Source organism: Nothobranchius furzeri, chromosome 18, assembly GCF_043380555.1.
Source record: "Nothobranchius furzeri strain GRZ-AD chromosome 18, NfurGRZ-RIMD1, whole genome shotgun sequence".
Lineage (NCBI taxonomy): Eukaryota > Metazoa > Chordata > Actinopteri > Cyprinodontiformes > Nothobranchiidae > Nothobranchius > Nothobranchius furzeri.
In genome coordinates this window covers 15,519,262-15,536,963 of record NC_091758.1, presented here as the reverse complement: position 1 = coordinate 15,536,963, position 17,702 = coordinate 15,519,262, and the positions used below count along the sequence as shown (strand labels likewise).

The 17,702-nt window shown below is 43.6% G+C and overlaps 2 protein-coding genes across 6 annotated transcripts in view; both read right to left on the bottom strand.

Annotated features, from left to right (window-relative positions):
• LOC107391826 (oxysterol-binding protein-related protein 7) overlaps positions 1-8,430 on the bottom strand; it is a 40,288-nt gene extending 31,858 nt beyond the window's left edge. For 4 of the 5 annotated variants that reach the window (XM_015969277.3, XM_015969278.3, XM_015969279.3 and 1 more), the window contains exons 1-2: positions 8,260-8,430; positions 3,172-3,387 (exon numbers count right to left, since the gene is read on the bottom strand). In XM_015969277.3, the coding sequence (XP_015824763.3) occupies positions 3,172-3,336 (165 nt within the window). In that variant the 5' untranslated portion in view covers positions 3,337-3,387; positions 8,260-8,430. Of the gene's footprint in view, positions 1-3,171; positions 3,388-7,955; positions 8,153-8,259 lie in introns of those variants that run through there. The other variant, XM_054741911.2, reaches the window with a different exon arrangement.
• Positions 8,431-16,821: 8,391 nt separating this feature from the next.
• Positions 16,822-17,702, bottom strand: part of aoc2 (amine oxidase copper containing 2) — a 45,766-nt gene continuing 44,885 nt past the window's right edge. Inside the window, exon 5 of the mRNA XM_015969275.3 lies at positions 16,822-17,693. Within this exon, the coding sequence (XP_015824761.3) occupies positions 17,403-17,693 (291 nt within the window). The 3' untranslated portion in view covers positions 16,822-17,402. The remainder of the gene's footprint in view (positions 17,694-17,702) is intronic.

Sequence of the window (17,702 nt, the reverse complement as noted above, 5' to 3'; positions counted from 1 at the left end):
GCCACGGTAATATTGGACAGACATAATAAGCAGTGACTTAAGTGAAGCAGGCAGGTCGCGCTAGAAAATTTAGTTTAAAAAGACGTCATAAATGTTTTCCCCCATCATTTTAATTTCTAAAATATGAAGTAAAAACTCCCAATTTAATTTTCATTCATTTTTCATTTATAGGCACCAGAATGCATCACCTGCACTTCTAATATTTACCTCTCCACGTAGGACTCTTTCATAAGGGTACATGCACACCGGTAGTTTTTACGTTATCCAAGGGGCAAAATCTCCGACATTTTTGGGAAAAGAAATCCATCTTCCAGTAAAAGCAAAGCATCCAGCGCACCTCTCCAAATGTGTAAAATGTGCATCACAGCCACTAGGCGCACCATCAGGTAGGTCAGCCCAGACAAGAGCAGAGCAAATAGAGAAAGAATAGAGGATAATTGTGTCTGGATGTGGATGGAGATTACATTTTACAGCAGCCTGATCATCATTTAAATACGTAAACCATCACCTGTCTTCTAGTCCACGCTATCAGCATTATTTTAATTGGTGTGTGTGTGTGTGTGCGTGTGTTTTCCACTTCAAACACTGGTCTAACCAACCAGACCAGCATGTCCAGTAACACATTAATGTTACAATTAAACAGTTTCACTTCATGTAGGCTAGGAACATTTCACCTGCCGTGGCCCGACCGCTTCTGCTCCACATGAACTTTGTGCGTGATCAAATGTCTCTACAGGTGCTTTCTGAGCTGAAGAGGCTATTCTGCCTCAGACTGGATGCGTCTTGCGTCTCCATATTAGAGACGGGAACAAGCGCTATTCAGCCAAAGTTTCATAATCAGAGAACATTTTTCCAGGTGACACATCCCTCAGACAGACCGGGTTTCCAGACCGTTTCAGTGGGAGGAAATCTTTCCACATCGCTGTGGTTCTGCACTGCGCTGCCCCAGGGCCAGATTAACACTTCGTTGTACCCTGGGCAACAATATTCAAGGGCCCCATCATCACGACCCAAGGATCACCCTAATATGGTCACATACAGAATATATTACTGTAATATGCAGTAAATATACTCAATACTTGAATGCCTGACATCACATAACCTGCTCAGAGTAACCTTTGACCCACCTCGTGTGGACTGACCAATGAGGAGAGGGTCTTAACGTTAGGCCCTCTCTTCATTGGTCAGTCTGACTCTCAACTGCCCTCAACTGACGTTCAAAGTCATAGACAGCGAAGCGCCTCTGTGCAGCGCAAAAGCCCGGGTGGACAGTTTGTTTAATATAGGGTGATCATATTTCCATTTCCAAAAAAGAGGACAGGGGATCTGTGCCTATGACATCACACTAAGGCAACCACAAACCACATTGGGACCCATTTTTTTGAAAGAACTAAATTAATATCAGATTCTGCCAATAAAAGGGCTCTAAAACAATTCATATGTAAATATTTAGCATATTTATTGCAAAATCTCATGGGGGGGGGGGGGGGCAATGAAGAATGCCTGTGCTCGGCTTCTGACCAAGTCCTCCAAACACACCCACATCACCCCGCTTCTCCTCCAGCTTCATTGGCTGCCAGTCAACCTCAGGGTTCATTTCAAGATCCTGGTTCTGGTCTATAGGGCCTTACATGGACAAACACCATCTTACATTGGTGATCTTCTTAGTCCCTACACCCCCAGCAGGTCCCTGAGGTCCAGTGATCAAAGCCAACTGGTTGTGCAGCACCAGGCTAAAGGTCAAAGGTGACAGATCATCTGCTGTTGTGGCCCCCAGACTCTGGAACTCTCTCCCCCTGAGCCTGAGATCAGTGGACTCCTTTAAAAAGCAGCTGAAGACTCACTTGTTCACGCTGGCTTTTGTATGACCTTCTTCACCACTCTCTCTTTATTCTGCTCTCCCCACCTATTCCACCTTCCTCAGGATCCACCGATTTCCCTCTTTCCTGTTCACTCTCTCTCTTTCTTTACATTTTTAAACACAATTGTCTGTTTTTTGCTTATTTTAAATATGTATATTTTTTTAATTTCTAAATTCTTTTTTATATTTTTACATTTTTTTTGTTTTTGTGAAGTGCCTCGTGATTTTTATCTTGAGAGGCGTTGAGAAATGATATTTTCTTCTTCTTCATTCTGAACCACCTGCAGACAGTTCAGGGAGGTTCTGCTCATGTGAAAAGAGAGTTACAGTAGTTTAAGCTACCTCTAAGCGTGAGGAGATGAAGGTGTGGATAAAAGTCTCAAGTCAACAGTCTCAAGGTGTCCCCAGCACAGAACCTTGTGGGACACCATGGGTAAGGGAGGTGGTGGAGGACCTAAACTTAGATACGGCCACAGAAAAGGAGCACTCAGGAAGATAAGAGGAGAACCACTCCAGAGCAGATCCTGATAGGCCTACCCAGTCTCTCAGCCTCTCCAGTAGCAGGTGATGGTCAACAGTGTCAAAGGCTGCAGTCAGGTCCAGCAGGACCAGAACCAGAACAGTCCCCTGCATCACTGTGAGTAAGAAGGTCATTAGAGACCCTAAGAAGAGCTGTTTCAGTAGAATGAGCTCTACGAAAACCTGACTGGAAGCTATCATAGATGTTATGTTCATCAAGAGCAGCTGTGAGTTGTTTAGCCACAACCTTTTCCAAGATCTTGGAGATGAACGGAAGTTTAGAGATGGGTCTGAAGCTGCTATGGTGAGAGGGGTCAAGACTCGGGTGGATTACAGTGTTCTTAAAGTAAGCAGGGACCTGACCAGAAAGGACAAACAGACTCGACCACTGACTCTGTTTGCTCTGCAACATTGATGTTTCATCTCCACAAATAACACAAGCCTGGAGGAGTTCTTCTGGGTGGTGGAGTTGCTAATGATAAAGGTCATCTTCTACTAGACGAGGCATTGTCTACTGTTTTCTGGAAGCTAAACCAACAACAGCCTTCCTGGCTGTATCATAAAATGTGTTCCAAAATCTAATGCACAAATCTCATCACTTCTACAAGAGTGATTTAGGGTTTCTGCTCATTCATCGTCAAGTCAGTGGGTCAAAACGAGATGTATTAATGTGTATTGTCATCCTTTCTGATAACAGTGGTGATAACAAATTTTACCATGGGGGAAAAAATAAGTCAACATATTTATCTTAAACTGGAAATGAGCTAGAAGTGACTGAACTTAAAACTTACCTGCTTTGACTGCTTGGACGAGCCGGTGCTGTTGTTGCGTGAGTGGCTGGGTTTGAATGTACTGATGGGGGACTTGTCATAGCTAGTGACAGACAGGCTGCTGTTGGCCGGGGGTGGACACACCTGAGGGTCCATCAGGGCCAGGTGATAAGGATATTTCTGCATTGACAAAACCGTTCCTCAGGCAAAGCTGCAGCTTATGACAGGTCAGCAGAACTGTGGATGGACATAACAACAGAAAGGGTTTAATGAACAGCACGAAAAGACATGTGCATCTAATCATCATCATCATCATCATCATCAATCTTATTTTTATAGCACTTCCTTGCTCACCTGGACTCAGTCTGATTGACAGAAGTACAAATAAGATCAAATGAAATGAGCACAATATGACGAGCTAAAGCATAAGAAACAAGATAATCAGGAAGACAATAAAAACAGGAGTGTAAAATAAAGTATTGTAACTCTGTTATAGTGTTTCCACACCTTTGACTGGTAATGTATAGCACTGACACAGACACTGATTAGATTTAGGGACAAGCACGTTTTTTGGAATGATTCAGCCTACAAATACATTTTTAAATGGTCATCTGTAAATACAATGGAAGGAGCTGTTCGAACAACCAAAGGCAGAACATTCCACAGCCGGGGCCCAACCCCCAAGGAGGCTCACTCACCTCAGGTTACCAGGTTATGTCTCAGGGTAGACGGATCACTGGTTTGCTGACACTTGCAGTGGACACATTAAAGTGTGGCAGTTTACAAGTGGCTGGAAATAGACTGGTGTCTCTCCAGATAAAACTCTAAATTAAAACTGCAACTTTTTCATATTTGTAAATCTTTTCCTTGAGCCAGTATGTGCTAAAATGACCCTTCACAGCAGAGGTGTCAAACTCAGGCCCTCGGGCCAAATTTGGCCTGCAGCCTATTTTTATTTGGCCCATGAGATCAAATATCAAATATACATTAAACTGGCCTGCTGGACCCATTTAGCCTTAAAGACTACAAATCCCATAGTGCTTTGTGGCATTAGCGCATCAGCTGAAGCGCCCCTCCCTTACTGTTTAGCCATTAGCATCCGTGGTACCAGTTTTGGCATTAGCAGCGTTCCTCTACTCAGTCTCGGACAAACGGAAAACACTCCTCTTACTCAGCACTGAGTTGACTCAGCAATTCGCCAACTTTGAAGCCCAGAAATGGAGATTTCAACCGCTCACTAATCTGTTCACAGCTGACAGAAATCACACCAACCAACTTCCAGACCGAGATGATTTAATTCTCTCAATACGCTCAAGTTTGAGTCTGACTATGTGGCTGCTGCAGTTTTTATCTCTCCTCCCCGACACACAGACTCAACTGCATGAGGACAGCTTTATCCATCAGGCAGTTAGGAAGCTGAACTCCCTCCCGCCTCTCCCCCTCTCCTCTAATTTCCCCCACAGTCTCTCTGAACTTGGTTACTCTTTTTATACTAAATGTTTATTTTCTATCTAGCGAGAGTTTGAGAGTAACGCAATTTCAGTTCTCTGTATGTCCTGTACATGTGGCAGAATTGACAATAAAACTGACTGACTTTGACTGTAATGATCAAGCTGCTTAAATGCTCTCCATCTTCAGCAGCACAAACCTATGTGAGCAACTGTTGTCTGTGATGAAGATGAACAAAACAAAAAGGAGTCTCACTGATGGAATCCTTCCTCAGCTCAGAGCACAACCCCAGAGATGCAAGTTATCTGGTTGGAACAGGTGAGCATCAGAGTCCATCAGATTGGAGCTAACTGAATTAAACTGTGGTTTTGAGCGCTTTTTCTGCATTAAACCATGAAAGTTTATAGGTGGGATATTGCATTTTCTATTAAGAGAATTACTATTTGTTGAGTTTCGGCCTGTAAAAACGATGGAACCTGCTTTAAAACAGGAACAGGAAAGATTACAGGTAGATGAAGAGTAGAAAATCCCTTTATTGTGCCTCTGTGGGGAAGGTTTGTGTCAAAGCAGCAACAACATATAGGAGCAAAAAAGGAGAGTGAAATAAAATAAAGAACTAAACAACAAGAACCCATAAAATAGAAACACTTCAAAGATTTGAAGTATTCCATTTTATTTAATTACTGAATTTCAAGGAATACAAAATATAAAAAACCGAGACTTAAGTAATGAATACCACTGAATTGTGTTTCATTTAAAATTACCTTGCTTGTGTGTAGTTTGGTTATTCCACATTCAGTGTTGCTGCAAAAATAAGTTTGTTTACAAATGCAAAGATTCAACAACACATAATTGTAAATAAAGGAAACTTAAAGCCCTTTTGCCGTCGCTTTTTCAAAAAATATTGAGTTTGGCCTGAGACTTCGTCCCAGTATGAATTTGAGTTCAACACCCCTGCTTTACAAGGTTAGTCACTCAGATCCCACCGCCCCCTGAGGCCAGAATATCACACTTGCAATTTCAGAGTTGGTGGGCTGCTCCCTGCTGGTGGAGGGATCTGAGCAGTTGAGCTGACATGGTGGAACTGCAGTCTGCTTCCAGCACGTTTCCTGCATGCTGTAGACTGTCAACACAGCTAATTTGTTTAATTTAGTGATGAATTGCTTCTCTAGAAATTAATGAAAGCTGAGGAGACATTTCAGCTGTTAGATGAAGGTGTTAAAAACCAAACTCACAGAAAGGAGAAGTTTCATTTTTACTTCAACCACAGTGAATTTATAATGGACAACAAGGCGTGCTAAAGCAAGCAAACTGCCTAGTATTCGTTTAAAAACAAAGTGGACAACATGCAAATCAATTCTAAAATAGACTGCCACATGGCAGTGGACTTGGCGTGATGTCATCAACATGCTACAGCAGCAGATTGGGCTTCTAACTGCACCACAGTACGTTTAAATTATTCTGCCGTTCTATAGCAATATCTGGAAAAGTACCGTGAAAAGGCAGATTAATTTAAACACACCATGGTGCAGGCAGAAGCCCAATCTGCTGCTGTAGAATGTTGATGACATCACGCCAAGTCCACCGCCATGTGGCAACGGCTCTCTCTGCTCGATTCTGCTAGTTTTGTCGTCTCTATCAGAGCGTGCTATTTATGACAGTTTTCTTCCCTAAAGCCTTTTGATTTGACAACGTTTTTCCCTGAAGCCGTTTTTCCTGTAGCCTGAGGCGTTTTTCCACGGTCTGAAGTCTGACACATGAGACACGACACCTGAGACCTGAGGATGTCCTAAAATGTACGCTGTACTACGGCATGGATTACAGTCTCAAGCTGCTTCCTTGACAAAATTGACTTAATCCTGGACAAGGGGTGCAATTGGAAGAAGCATGTCTGAACAATTGTGTTTATATGCTTACAAATGAAAATCAGTCTTCATTCCCAAGCTGGTCACTACCCGTGTCTCCACAAATGAAACTTTGGATAGATGCCCTGGAGCCGGGCAGCTACTCACCGAGCCAGACACGAAGATAATCAACTCAGATTTTGCTTTATTTAAAATTCACAGATCAAGGCGTATGATGATTAATTTAAGATGTGGTACATTCATTTAATCAATACATCTGCAGTGTTCTCTAGTTGGAATGAATGCCTTGTAAGTTGTACTCTGGGGAAAAAGCACAAATGCACCCGTTTCGGGAAATACAAGTCAGCTGGAGGAGAAAGTATCATTCCCGGTATTTGCACTGTGCCCTGCAGCTTTCTGTGAAGTGCACTTGAAGGAGGTTTCGAGTGCGTAGGACACAAGTGTGCCGAATGGGGACAGGAAACACTGCGTCGTAGACTGAAATGCATGCCGCAATGCCAGTCGCCGCATGTGCTACTTAAAAAAAACTTTAACTTTCAAACAAAAAACAATTATTTGACTACATTTTCCTTCTCTGCTGTCCACATCAAACCTACGGAACAAAGGAGGTGTCCTTGATGCCATTACAGTCTAAAACATTCAGAGCATTAATAAATATGTAAATGAACATCTTTCATTTGAAATTACATATTTTCAGAAAAGGCACTTGAGCCATTCATCCGCCTTCTTAAAATTCCTGTGCAGCAGTGGATTGTGGGTAATACCCTTCACAGAAGTCTGCATCAATGGGGACTTGTGCAAAGTGCAGATCAAGGCTGCTACAGGGGCATGGTCAAGTTTGTCACTCGAGAACCGGGACGCCCTACGCACTCACACCCCTGCACAGGATCGTGCAATTGAAGGGTGAGTATTGGGATTGGGCCTCAGATGGCAGGATTTTAAGGCTGATATTTTGACATCTCGCCTCTGATTGGCTAACAGTAGCACACCTCTACAACTGACTCCACTACGGATGTAGATGTGTCAGGCTTTTCTAATCCTAGATTTCCACAGTCTATTTTTTATCTTAAGCTAATGCAGGAGATAGGTGTAGAAGACTATGTTCATGTTCAAAAAATGGTTTCACTAAACTCTCAAAATGTCCCCAAACATCTTCCAAGAACCACTAATGGTTTGGTTTGGGAATTACAGCCCCAGAAAGTCAAAGTGTGGATGTGCCTTTGTGTAAAAGGCGTTAAACCCTACCACACGCTCAGTGATGAAACAAAACCTGTTCACAATAAAAGAGAAACACAAGTGCTTTTGCAGAATCTAAGGCCAAAACACACAGATGCTCAGGATCTGTTTTAAATGAGGTGTTTCATGGAATACTTCAGTGATCTGCACCTCCCTCTCTCTCCACGGCTTCTGACACTTCCTCATGCTTCCATGACCTGATTGAAAAACCAGAAGTTTCTAAAAATCAATTCATAACAAAATGGTTGAACTTACCAAAAACAAAGAAGGTTGTTGGAGCTACTATTTAGTTCAATGAGAGAAACAGCATCAGGTTTGATCCAGTTAGCAAACACTCCCCGAACTCTCATGGTTCTTTCTGTTTGACCAGGAAATCTAAACCAACCCATCTCATTTTTGCTGGAGAAAACATCCAGTCTGCTGCAGACAGCCACTGTCGTCACATGATTCTGCGCCCAGTCTTCATGTTCACACACTCATTCATATATGTCATTGGCGGCTGAGTTTTCTAAACCAAGGAACAAATATCCACACAGTCAAGGCTCCAAATGAAACACACCTGTGTCATCCAGAAGCAGCTCCTTCTCTGGCTCTTCGTTCTCACAGGTCTGGCTGCACAGTCCTCCACAAAAAGAGACGTTGACAGGAACAAAAGAAGAGGTGAAGTGATTTGTTCTGCTACCCAGAGCTCAGCCACACCCGAGTGATGACTAGCTTGTCAGTGTGGTTTCACCTCAGCCAGCAGGTATCTGGGCGGGGCTCAAAAGTAGAAAAACTCTACCTAACCGGACTGGCTTGCTAACTGTCAACCCAGGTATGATCAACTTGGAAACATATTTCTTAGCAACACACTTATAAAAGAGACAGCTTGAAAGTTTTTGTCCAAAAACAGATGAGAAAAAAATTCTAAGAATAAATGAAAACAGCGTGCTAATGTTGGGCCTGTTGTATGTACAGCCCTGTGATGCTTGTGGGCTACTTAGGAACGTGGATAAAACTCTGAGTTTACAGTGGAGAGCATCTCACTGAGGCCAGCTGGGTCACCATGGTAACGCTGCAGGTTCAGAGAGTTTGGGTTAATCTCTGAACCTGATCACTCTTTCTTGGTAACATCAGATGTAGAAAAATGTTATCCTAACAATGTCATAGTTCTGCTGAACACCAGCTCAGTGGCCTAGTGGTAGAGTGTCTGCCCAGAGATTGGGAGACCAGGGTTCAATTCCTGGTCTGGTCATACCAAAGTCCGAAAAAAATGGGGCTCCATTCTTTACACTCAGTATTAAGGGGTTGAATTGAATGGTTCCCGAGCGCGGCTGTGTCTGCAGCTCACTGCTCCCCCAGGGATGGGTCAAATGCAGAGAACAGTTCAGTCTGCAGACACAGAGGGAATATGCAGAGAAGTAGCAGGATGTCAGCTGAGAGGACTTTAAATCATTTAGAAACACAGTCAACACGTGACCTGTTTTTGCACACCACATACACTCCATGTACATTTTTCATACAGTTGTAGCATTGGAAATGTCCAAAGTTATTTGTCTACTGGAATGTCAGAGGTCACCAGACATTGATTTGTCCAAAGACTGCTTCATCAGTGCACCAAGGGTTAACTGTGTGCTTTCCACTGCTCTCTGACCTTGTTACCAAGAAGGGAAGCAATAATAAAATTCCCTCTCCGGACTCCCTTATCTGGCCTACTCACAAGTCTCTTCAGAAGATGAGGCTTTCATTCTCTGAATAAAATTACTCTTAGTTTGGTGTGATGAAATTATTTATTTCAATCTACAGGTTAATAATCCTATTCTGTATTAACAAATTAATCTTTAACAGATTTATTCCATACTAAATGAAATGAGCTTTCTGAGCAAAGAAGGACGGGGAATGCCTCAGGGTCTTGCCTCAGGGTCTTGGTAAACACCTATACAAATTTCTCAGATCTGGTTGGTCAAAGTTTATAAACAACCATTTTATTAAAAGTGAAATAACTTCCTATTTTCTGGAGGTCCTGGGGTAGTGTGGTGGCATCAACTGGCGTAGGCCAGCCGATGGTGGGTTGCTTTGCTCAGCGTTGGTCGGGGGAGTCTGCTCATCAGCACCCCAGTAGCAGCAGGCAGGATTGGTCGCCCCTGGGTCCCGGGTCGCTGGGTCCCGGGCTCGGCCGGCTGGAGGGTGCTCTGGGGCAGCTCCTGGATCTCGGGGACTCGGAAATCCCTCCGCCTCCTGCACATCTGTAGGGGGCGGATCTGTGGCCTCTCACACTCTATTGGACGCTCTTATAGAGAAACCTTACATGAACAAGTGCATGTACACACACAGGTGCTCACATGGTGCTCTCATGAGTATGGACTTGGGCAGGTTCAACACATGTCTTAAGGCTGTGGTTGGCACTAAATGCACTGTGATTTATTATTGTGATTGTTCACTAAAACAATGTTGATTTTATATTTCCTCATCAGGTTGACACAGTGATGGCTTGCTCCTGTTGTATTGTTGTTGTGTCCCATTTCTGCAGGTCTAGAAGCAGACTCTTGCTCATCATTGATAGTTTATTTTTGTGGACCCCCCCCCCCCCCCACACACACACACACACACACACACACATACACTCACCTTTTGTCTCTTCCTTTCTCTTTCACCTCTGTCTCCGTGTCTGGTCGGAATTAAAAAGCATTCACAAACAATAACAAAAAAGTTTTAAGTATCAGGTGTGACATTAAAAGCAGACGCTTTGATGCTCCACCTGAGAGTAAATCTGTAAGGCGTGTCACCAGCATTCAGACATCAATTCTGTTTGTTTCACAGCCAGACAGGACACGGGGAAAAAAAGATGATGATGTTGCGCTTGTACTAACACGTTCCAGCACGTTTCCTGCATGTTTAATGAACACAGCTGACTTGTTTGACTTATTGATGCATAACTCTTATAAACACTAATGAAGGCTGATTTCAGCACAGTGAGGAGTTGTACTTGTGCTTTCACTAACTTGACACTAGGGGGTGCTAAAAGCACATCAAAACTGCAAAGTCTCCCTTTAACCTGGTCAAATTCCACTTTTCTTCTGATCATTATACCTAAATGAAAATCTATTTGGGGCCATTCATAACTTTTGTGGCTGGATGTGCGGATAAATAAAATCATTAAGGTTGTGCATTTAGACTGAACCTGGCCCTGCAGTTGCCATGGAGATGAAAGAGTCGCGGCCCCATCTATGAGTAAATTAACTCAGAATTCAGATTTTTACCTCATTACCATGTTAATGAAGAGCAGAACACAATGACAGCAATTAAAATGTCCTTGTCAGTTTAGGCATAACTTTTGCCGAAGTCTAATCATGAAAATTCAGCACTTTTCTGTCACCATTTTAAACCTGACAGTGAACTTTTGCCATTGTTAAAGTGCAAGTCACCCCCAAGTAAACTTTTTTTTGCTGATAAACTAAATAAACGAGTTTCTAATCGTGCTGCAGATACGTGTTGTCAATAATTTGGCACTTCAGTGCATGTTAGTTAAAATTTAAATATTTTGCCTAAAACTGGCAGTGTTGTGCCGTTGTCAGGTAAAAACTCTGCACTGTATTCTAATTTAAATCTGCCACCGCTATTGGCTAAGAGGTATGCTATGATGTAAACTGGTACATTATGATGTCACAATGCTGTTGTGAGCCTGTGTGTGTGTGTATTTGTTAGCAGCTCCGCCCTCTCGGTCTGCCAAGCAACAGCATTTGTTGCATTTTTCAAACATGAAGTGGGAGTGGAGTTAGACTCTGGTAGGGGTTGACTTGCCCTTTAATAGAAATTTCTATCAGAATCAGTAAAGGCAAAAAAGAAATCTGATTCGCACAGGAGGAAAATACACAAACATGCACACCCCTCTTATTATCAGCTACACTTAACATTAAAAGGACATGCAGAAGACAGAGATAAAGCTGATTTTGTGAAGATTTTGTCTTTATTTCATAAATGGAAAAGTGGTGTTCAGCCAGCAGAGGCTGTTGCTGCAGTATACGTAAATTTTTACTGAGTAAAAGTAAAAGGCTTGCCAAAATACAGAAAAATACAAAGATTAAATATAATGTAAACCAGGGATTCCCAAAGTGTGGTGCGCGCACCCCCAGGGGTGCGCGAGCTGCCGCTAGGGGGTGCGCGAGGTAAAAAGTGTAATGGCTGCGGAGCTCAGAGAAGTCTGTCATATGTCACCATTAGCGTAGAAACTCATTTGTGGGTGGGCCAAAGAAAAAGTAAGTGGACACAATAAATGTAATTGAAAACAAGTATGTTTTTGCGCGCGTCCTCCACATGTGCCCTAGCTTCATAATAATGCGCCGAGCTTCAGCACTCTGGCCTGCGCACGCCGATATGTTCCGTCGCGCGCGCGCGCGTCCTCCACATGTGCCCTAGCTTCATAATAATAATGCGCCGAGCTTCAGCACTCTGGCCTGCGCACGCTGATATGTTCCGTATTTGATCATTTTTAACGGTGTTGGAGAAATCTGAAGGTGGTGAGTCATTCTGGCAGATTGTAATTAACACCTGTCTCATGCAGGTGTTCTGACATTGTAAACCTCACACACAGAACATTGTGGATGTAACAAAATAACAAGAAATGATTCCTATTCAGGCTTTTGACAGCGCGCTGACGATCTGAAGTTCAGAGTGCGTCTGTCAGAGGTCAGACACGTTCCGGCTGAACCACGGCTCACGGGTGCACAAGTGAGCACATCTGGGCTGGGCAGAAGGAATTTTACAACATTGGTTTAAATAGCGCGAGACGCGGTGACTTGAGAAGCTGTGCCGCGCACAGAATCAATAAGCGCACACGCTGCTTTAACTCCGGCCCGCTGTCAGACTGAAGGCAGAAATAAACGCTGCCTCCTCCGTGATAAAAACTTTTAAGAAGTTATTTTTCATTCAAGGTCAAATTAAGATATTAGCTTCTGGGATGAGTCGGGTCCGCTCCAGCCAGTGACTCCGAACCTGACCACAAGTCCTGTTACACCATTTGTTATTCCAGTCCGCATGACAGCGGATCGCAGATTCAGCCACACCATAAAACAGCAATAAGTCGGTCTGAGGCAAAAGTGAACATCATGGCTATATCTTGTCCCCTATAGACATTTGATTACGCACAAGTAGGTGATCAGCTCAGGTTTACGCAGAGCAGAAGGAAGGAGAGCGCTCTGGCCGCACAGGTTAAACGTTCCTACTTTAAGAAAACCGTTAAATTGCATTGTTTATGTGCTACCTGGGCACTCTAAATATTTATTCAAAATGAAATCAAAGGAAATTGTAATGATATCGAATGTTTATTAATTACTATTTAAAAAATGAAAGTGATGGGGAATTTTTTTAACCCTTTCTGTTTAGCTTGACATCTGATATATATATATATATATATATATATATATATATATATATATAGAGCCATGCCCCGATGTGGGGGCTGGGGGGGGGGGGGGGGGGGGATGGGGCGTCAACATGGTCGGGACATAGAAGGGGGTGCGCGGCTAAATAAGTTTGGGAACCACTGATGTAAACTATTAGTCTTTTACTAATCGGTCGGTAACAAGATGGCGCCTGTGCTGTCACCGGCCACTTTTTCAAACGTATCTCCACCTTGCTCCTGTCTGCGATCCTCTTCAGTAGTGTCCCTGCTACCATCTCCTATGATCACATGGCTCTATTAAATACCCGCTCTGTTAACAATAAGTCATTCCTGCTCAATGATCTAATTCTCTCTAAAAACCTGGATTTTCTGTTTCTGACTGAAGATTGGCAGCAAACATCTGATTATTCTGCTCTGATTGAACTCTGCCGGAGTGGTTATTCTTTTCTTAGCAAGCCCCGGGGTTCTGGTCATGGTGGAGGCCTAGCTGTTGTTTTCAGAGACCATCTTCCATGTAGCTCTACAATCTCTGGTCACTTTGCTTCCTTTGAACTGCAGCTGATTAAAGTCGGGCGTAAGGACCCGTTCTACTGTGCTGTGGTCTATCGTCCACCTGGTCCAAACAGGAGTTTAGTGGCTTTCTATCCTCCACTGTGAAGCTGTCCAGACTGGTGATTGTTGGTGACTTTAACATCCACGTTGATGATCCGTCTGATCTCTTTGCCATGAATTTCTCCAGCCTTATGGACTCCTTCAGCTTTATCCAGCATGTTTCTGACCCCACACACACCAGGGGGCACACTCTAGACCTTGTTTTTACCCTGAGTCTAAATGCTGACAGTGTTTGTCCTGAGGACGGTTATATTTTAGATCACCATTACATTTACTTTAACTTGTCAGTTTCTGCGTCCCCACCTCCTGCTCGCCGTATGGTTAGTTCTTGTTTTCTTAATGAGAGCACAGCTAGCAATTTTTCTGCTGCTTTTGATCCACCCTGTTCTTCTGATAATGACCCAGATTCCTTAACTTCTCAGTTTAACGAGCACTGCCTCTCCATTCTGGACAACATCTGTCCTGTCAGAACCAGATCAGTTCCTGCAGTGAACCCTACTCCCTGGTTTAATGACAGCCTTCGCAGCCTGAAGCGCCAATGCAGAAAAATTGAGCGTTTGTGGAAGAAAACCCATCTCCACGTCCATCTGCTGCACCTAAAGGATCTTCTGACATCCTTTAACTCTGCAGTCAGAGATGCAAGGGTTTCCTATTTTTCCAACCTGGTGTCCCAGAGCAAAGGGAACCCCAAGGTGCTGTTTAACACCATCAGCAGCATCGTCTCTCCTGCCTCTCCTACAGCCTCCATCCACTCTGTTACAGACTGTGAGAACTTTCTGTCTTTCTTTGTGGACAAAGTCAATAAGGTTAGATCTAGCATCTCTCCTTCAGCCTTATCGCTGCCTCTCCTGACTCCAACCAGGCCCATCGTCCTAGATAGCTTTGCTCTTGTTTCTTTGCCTGAGTTAACCAAACTAGTTAACTCTATGAAGACCTCTGCATGCCCCCTCGACATCTTACCCTCATCTTTGTTTAAAAGTGCTTTTCAGTCCATCGGTCCCAGCGTGCTCTCTATAATTAATGCTTCTCTGGTTTCTGGTCAGGTCCCTGCTTACTTTAAGAACGCTGTAATCCACCCGCTTCTTAAAAAACCGAGCCTCGACCCCTCTCTCCATAGCAGCTTCAGACCCATCTCTAAACTTCCGTTCATCTCCAAGATCTTGGAAAAGGTTGTGGCTAAACAACTCACAGCTGCTCTTGATGAACATAACATCTATGATAGCTTCCAGTTAGGTTTTCGTAGAGCTCATTCTACTGAAACAGCTCTTCTTAGGGTCTCTAATGACCTTCTGACTCACAGTGATGCAGGGGACTGTTCTGTTCTGGTCCTGCTGGACCTGACTGCAGCCTTTGACACTGTTGACCATCACCTGCTACTGGAGAGGCTGAGAGACTGGGTAGGCCTATCAGGAACTGCTCTGGAGTGGTTCTCCTCTTATCTTCCTGAGTGCTCCTTTTCTGTGGCCGTCCCCAAGTTTAGGTCCTCCACCACCTCTCTTACCCATGGTGTCCCACAAGGTTCTGTGCTGGGGCCTCTGCTCTTCCTCCTCTATCTGCTTCCTCTTCAGCACATCCTGAGCTCCTTCAAAGGAATCTCCTACCATTTTTATGCAGATGACATCCAACTGTACTTCTCCTTTAAGCCCCATGAGATGTCTAAGCTGCAGCTGTTACACACCTGCTTAGACTCTATCAAAACCTGGATGGTGGGAGATTTCTTCAGCTGAATGAAGATAAAGCTTGGTTTATGCTTGACGCATTCACTCAATTCTGGGCCGTGCGGAGGCGCGGTGGAGGGGCGTGGTTGTTAAAATGACGCAAAATGACGCAACTTTTCCGCGCGGAGCCGTGCGGACCTCGCGGACGCATCAAGCATAAACCAACCTTCAGACTGAGATCCTCATCTGTGCCCCAGACAAGCTGGTTCCCAAAGTCAGAGATTCTCTTGGTTAGCTTGCTTCTCACACCAAACCTTCTGTCAGGAATCTTGGCATGACCTTCGACCCAGCTCTCATCCTGGATTCTCATGTCAGTTCTCTTGTTCGCTCTTCCTTCTTCCATCTCAGGAACATTGCTAAGCTGAGTCCCATTCTGTCTCGCTCTGAACTTGAGACAGTTCTCCACACCTTCATCTCCTCACGCTTAGACTACTGTAACTCTCTTTTCACGTGTCTGAGCAGAACCTCCCTGAACCATCTACAGGTGGTTCAGAATGCCTGTGCTCGGCTTCTGACCAAGTCCTCCAAACACACCCACATCACCCCGCTTCTCCTCCAGCTTCACTGGCTGCCAGTCAACTTCAGGGTTCATTTCAAGATCCTGGTTCTGGTCTATAGGGCCTTACATGGACAAGCACCATCGTACATTGGTGATCTTCTTAGTCCCTACACACCCAGCAGGTCCCTGAGGTCCAGTGACCAAAGCCTACTGGTTGTGCAGCACCAGGCTAAAGACCAAAGGTGACAGATCATTTGCTGCTGTGTTCCCCAGACTCTGGAACTCTCTCCCCCTGAGCCTGAGATCAGTGGACTCAGTGGTCTCCTTTAAGATGCAGCTGAAGACTCACTTGTTCAAGCTGGCTTTTGTATGACCTTCTTCACCACTCTCTCTTTATTCTGCTCTCCCCACCTATTCCACCTTCCTCAGGATCCACTGATTTCCCTCTTTCCTATTCACTCTCTCTCTTTCTTTACATTTTTAAAAAATCACAATTGTCTATTTTTGCTCATTTTAAATATATTTTTAACCATTTTCTAAATTATTTTTTATACTTTTACATTTTTGTTTTTGTGAAGCACTTCGTGATTTTTATCTTGAGAGGCGCTATAGGAATGATATTTTCTTCTCCTTCTAATGTTTTTGCAATATCAGCACATGTAACTGCGAGCACCAACCCTCAATGTTTACAATAAAGCAGATTGGTGAGCTCATTCAAAAAACCTCACTAAAACCAGCAAACACGACCGAAGAGTGACCCACTTTTATTTTCGCAGGACCAAGAAAAGGATTCAGGAAAGCTTTTCTGTTATGAAGACAAACATATCAGAGCTGTTTGTCTCACAGCTACTCAGATTTTATTTGGTCCAGATGTTGGACATTTGAGCAAGTACAAAATTCACAACAGAACCATTTAGATTTTTTCAATTTATTTAATTTTAAAACTAATAGTTGTGGCTTACAACGGCTTTTGATGTGTTCTGCTTTCTAGCTACTCCGCTCTCGTCACCCTTTGCTCCAGACTGCAAAAATGCTTGCAGGTCTGCCAAGCCAACATACTCATCTTATTATAAGGAGGGTGACAGAAGCTTTGAGGAAAACCTTTATGATTGCTGAAAAACATCTTCTTTGGTGAAATTATGTAGAAACAAATGAAAGCAGAACTGTTTAATAGTTAATGTAATAAAATTTTCAAACAAAAATATTTATAAACATCACATTTTTGAGACACATGTGTAATAGTAAAATAATCATATTTGAGGGTAATCACATGCACACTTCAGATCACCAAAGAATGACTTGTAAAAATTGGTGGTTCTACCTTTAGCTCCTTCACATGTCAAAATATACTTGTGCAAACTGGCCCTGAATCAGTGTCAGAAGGAAGTACACATGCTAAATATGGGTGGGTGAATAAGAACACGTTAGGCATTTTATTTACATTTGCCAAACTGCCTGTCTGAGGTTAGTATGGTTCAAAAGCTGCTTTAAATTTAGTCCCAGTCCTCAAACTTCATGACTCCTTCAAATCCGTTGTAGGTGAAGCTCTCACGGACGGGACTACACATCTCCTGGGACAAGCAAGCCATCCTGTTGTTCTTACAGCTGTCCTTGGTACCTGGGTCAAAGTACACCGCATCTGCAGAGTTCACGGATGGGTCCTCATCAAAGTAGTTATGGGGTCTCAGCAGGACCCCACCCCCGTTGCCAACTGTTACAGTGTTGGGGATGTCCTCAGCGTGAGGAATGTGAAGAAAACCAGCTGTCACCCATGCAACAAGGTCCTGCAGGAA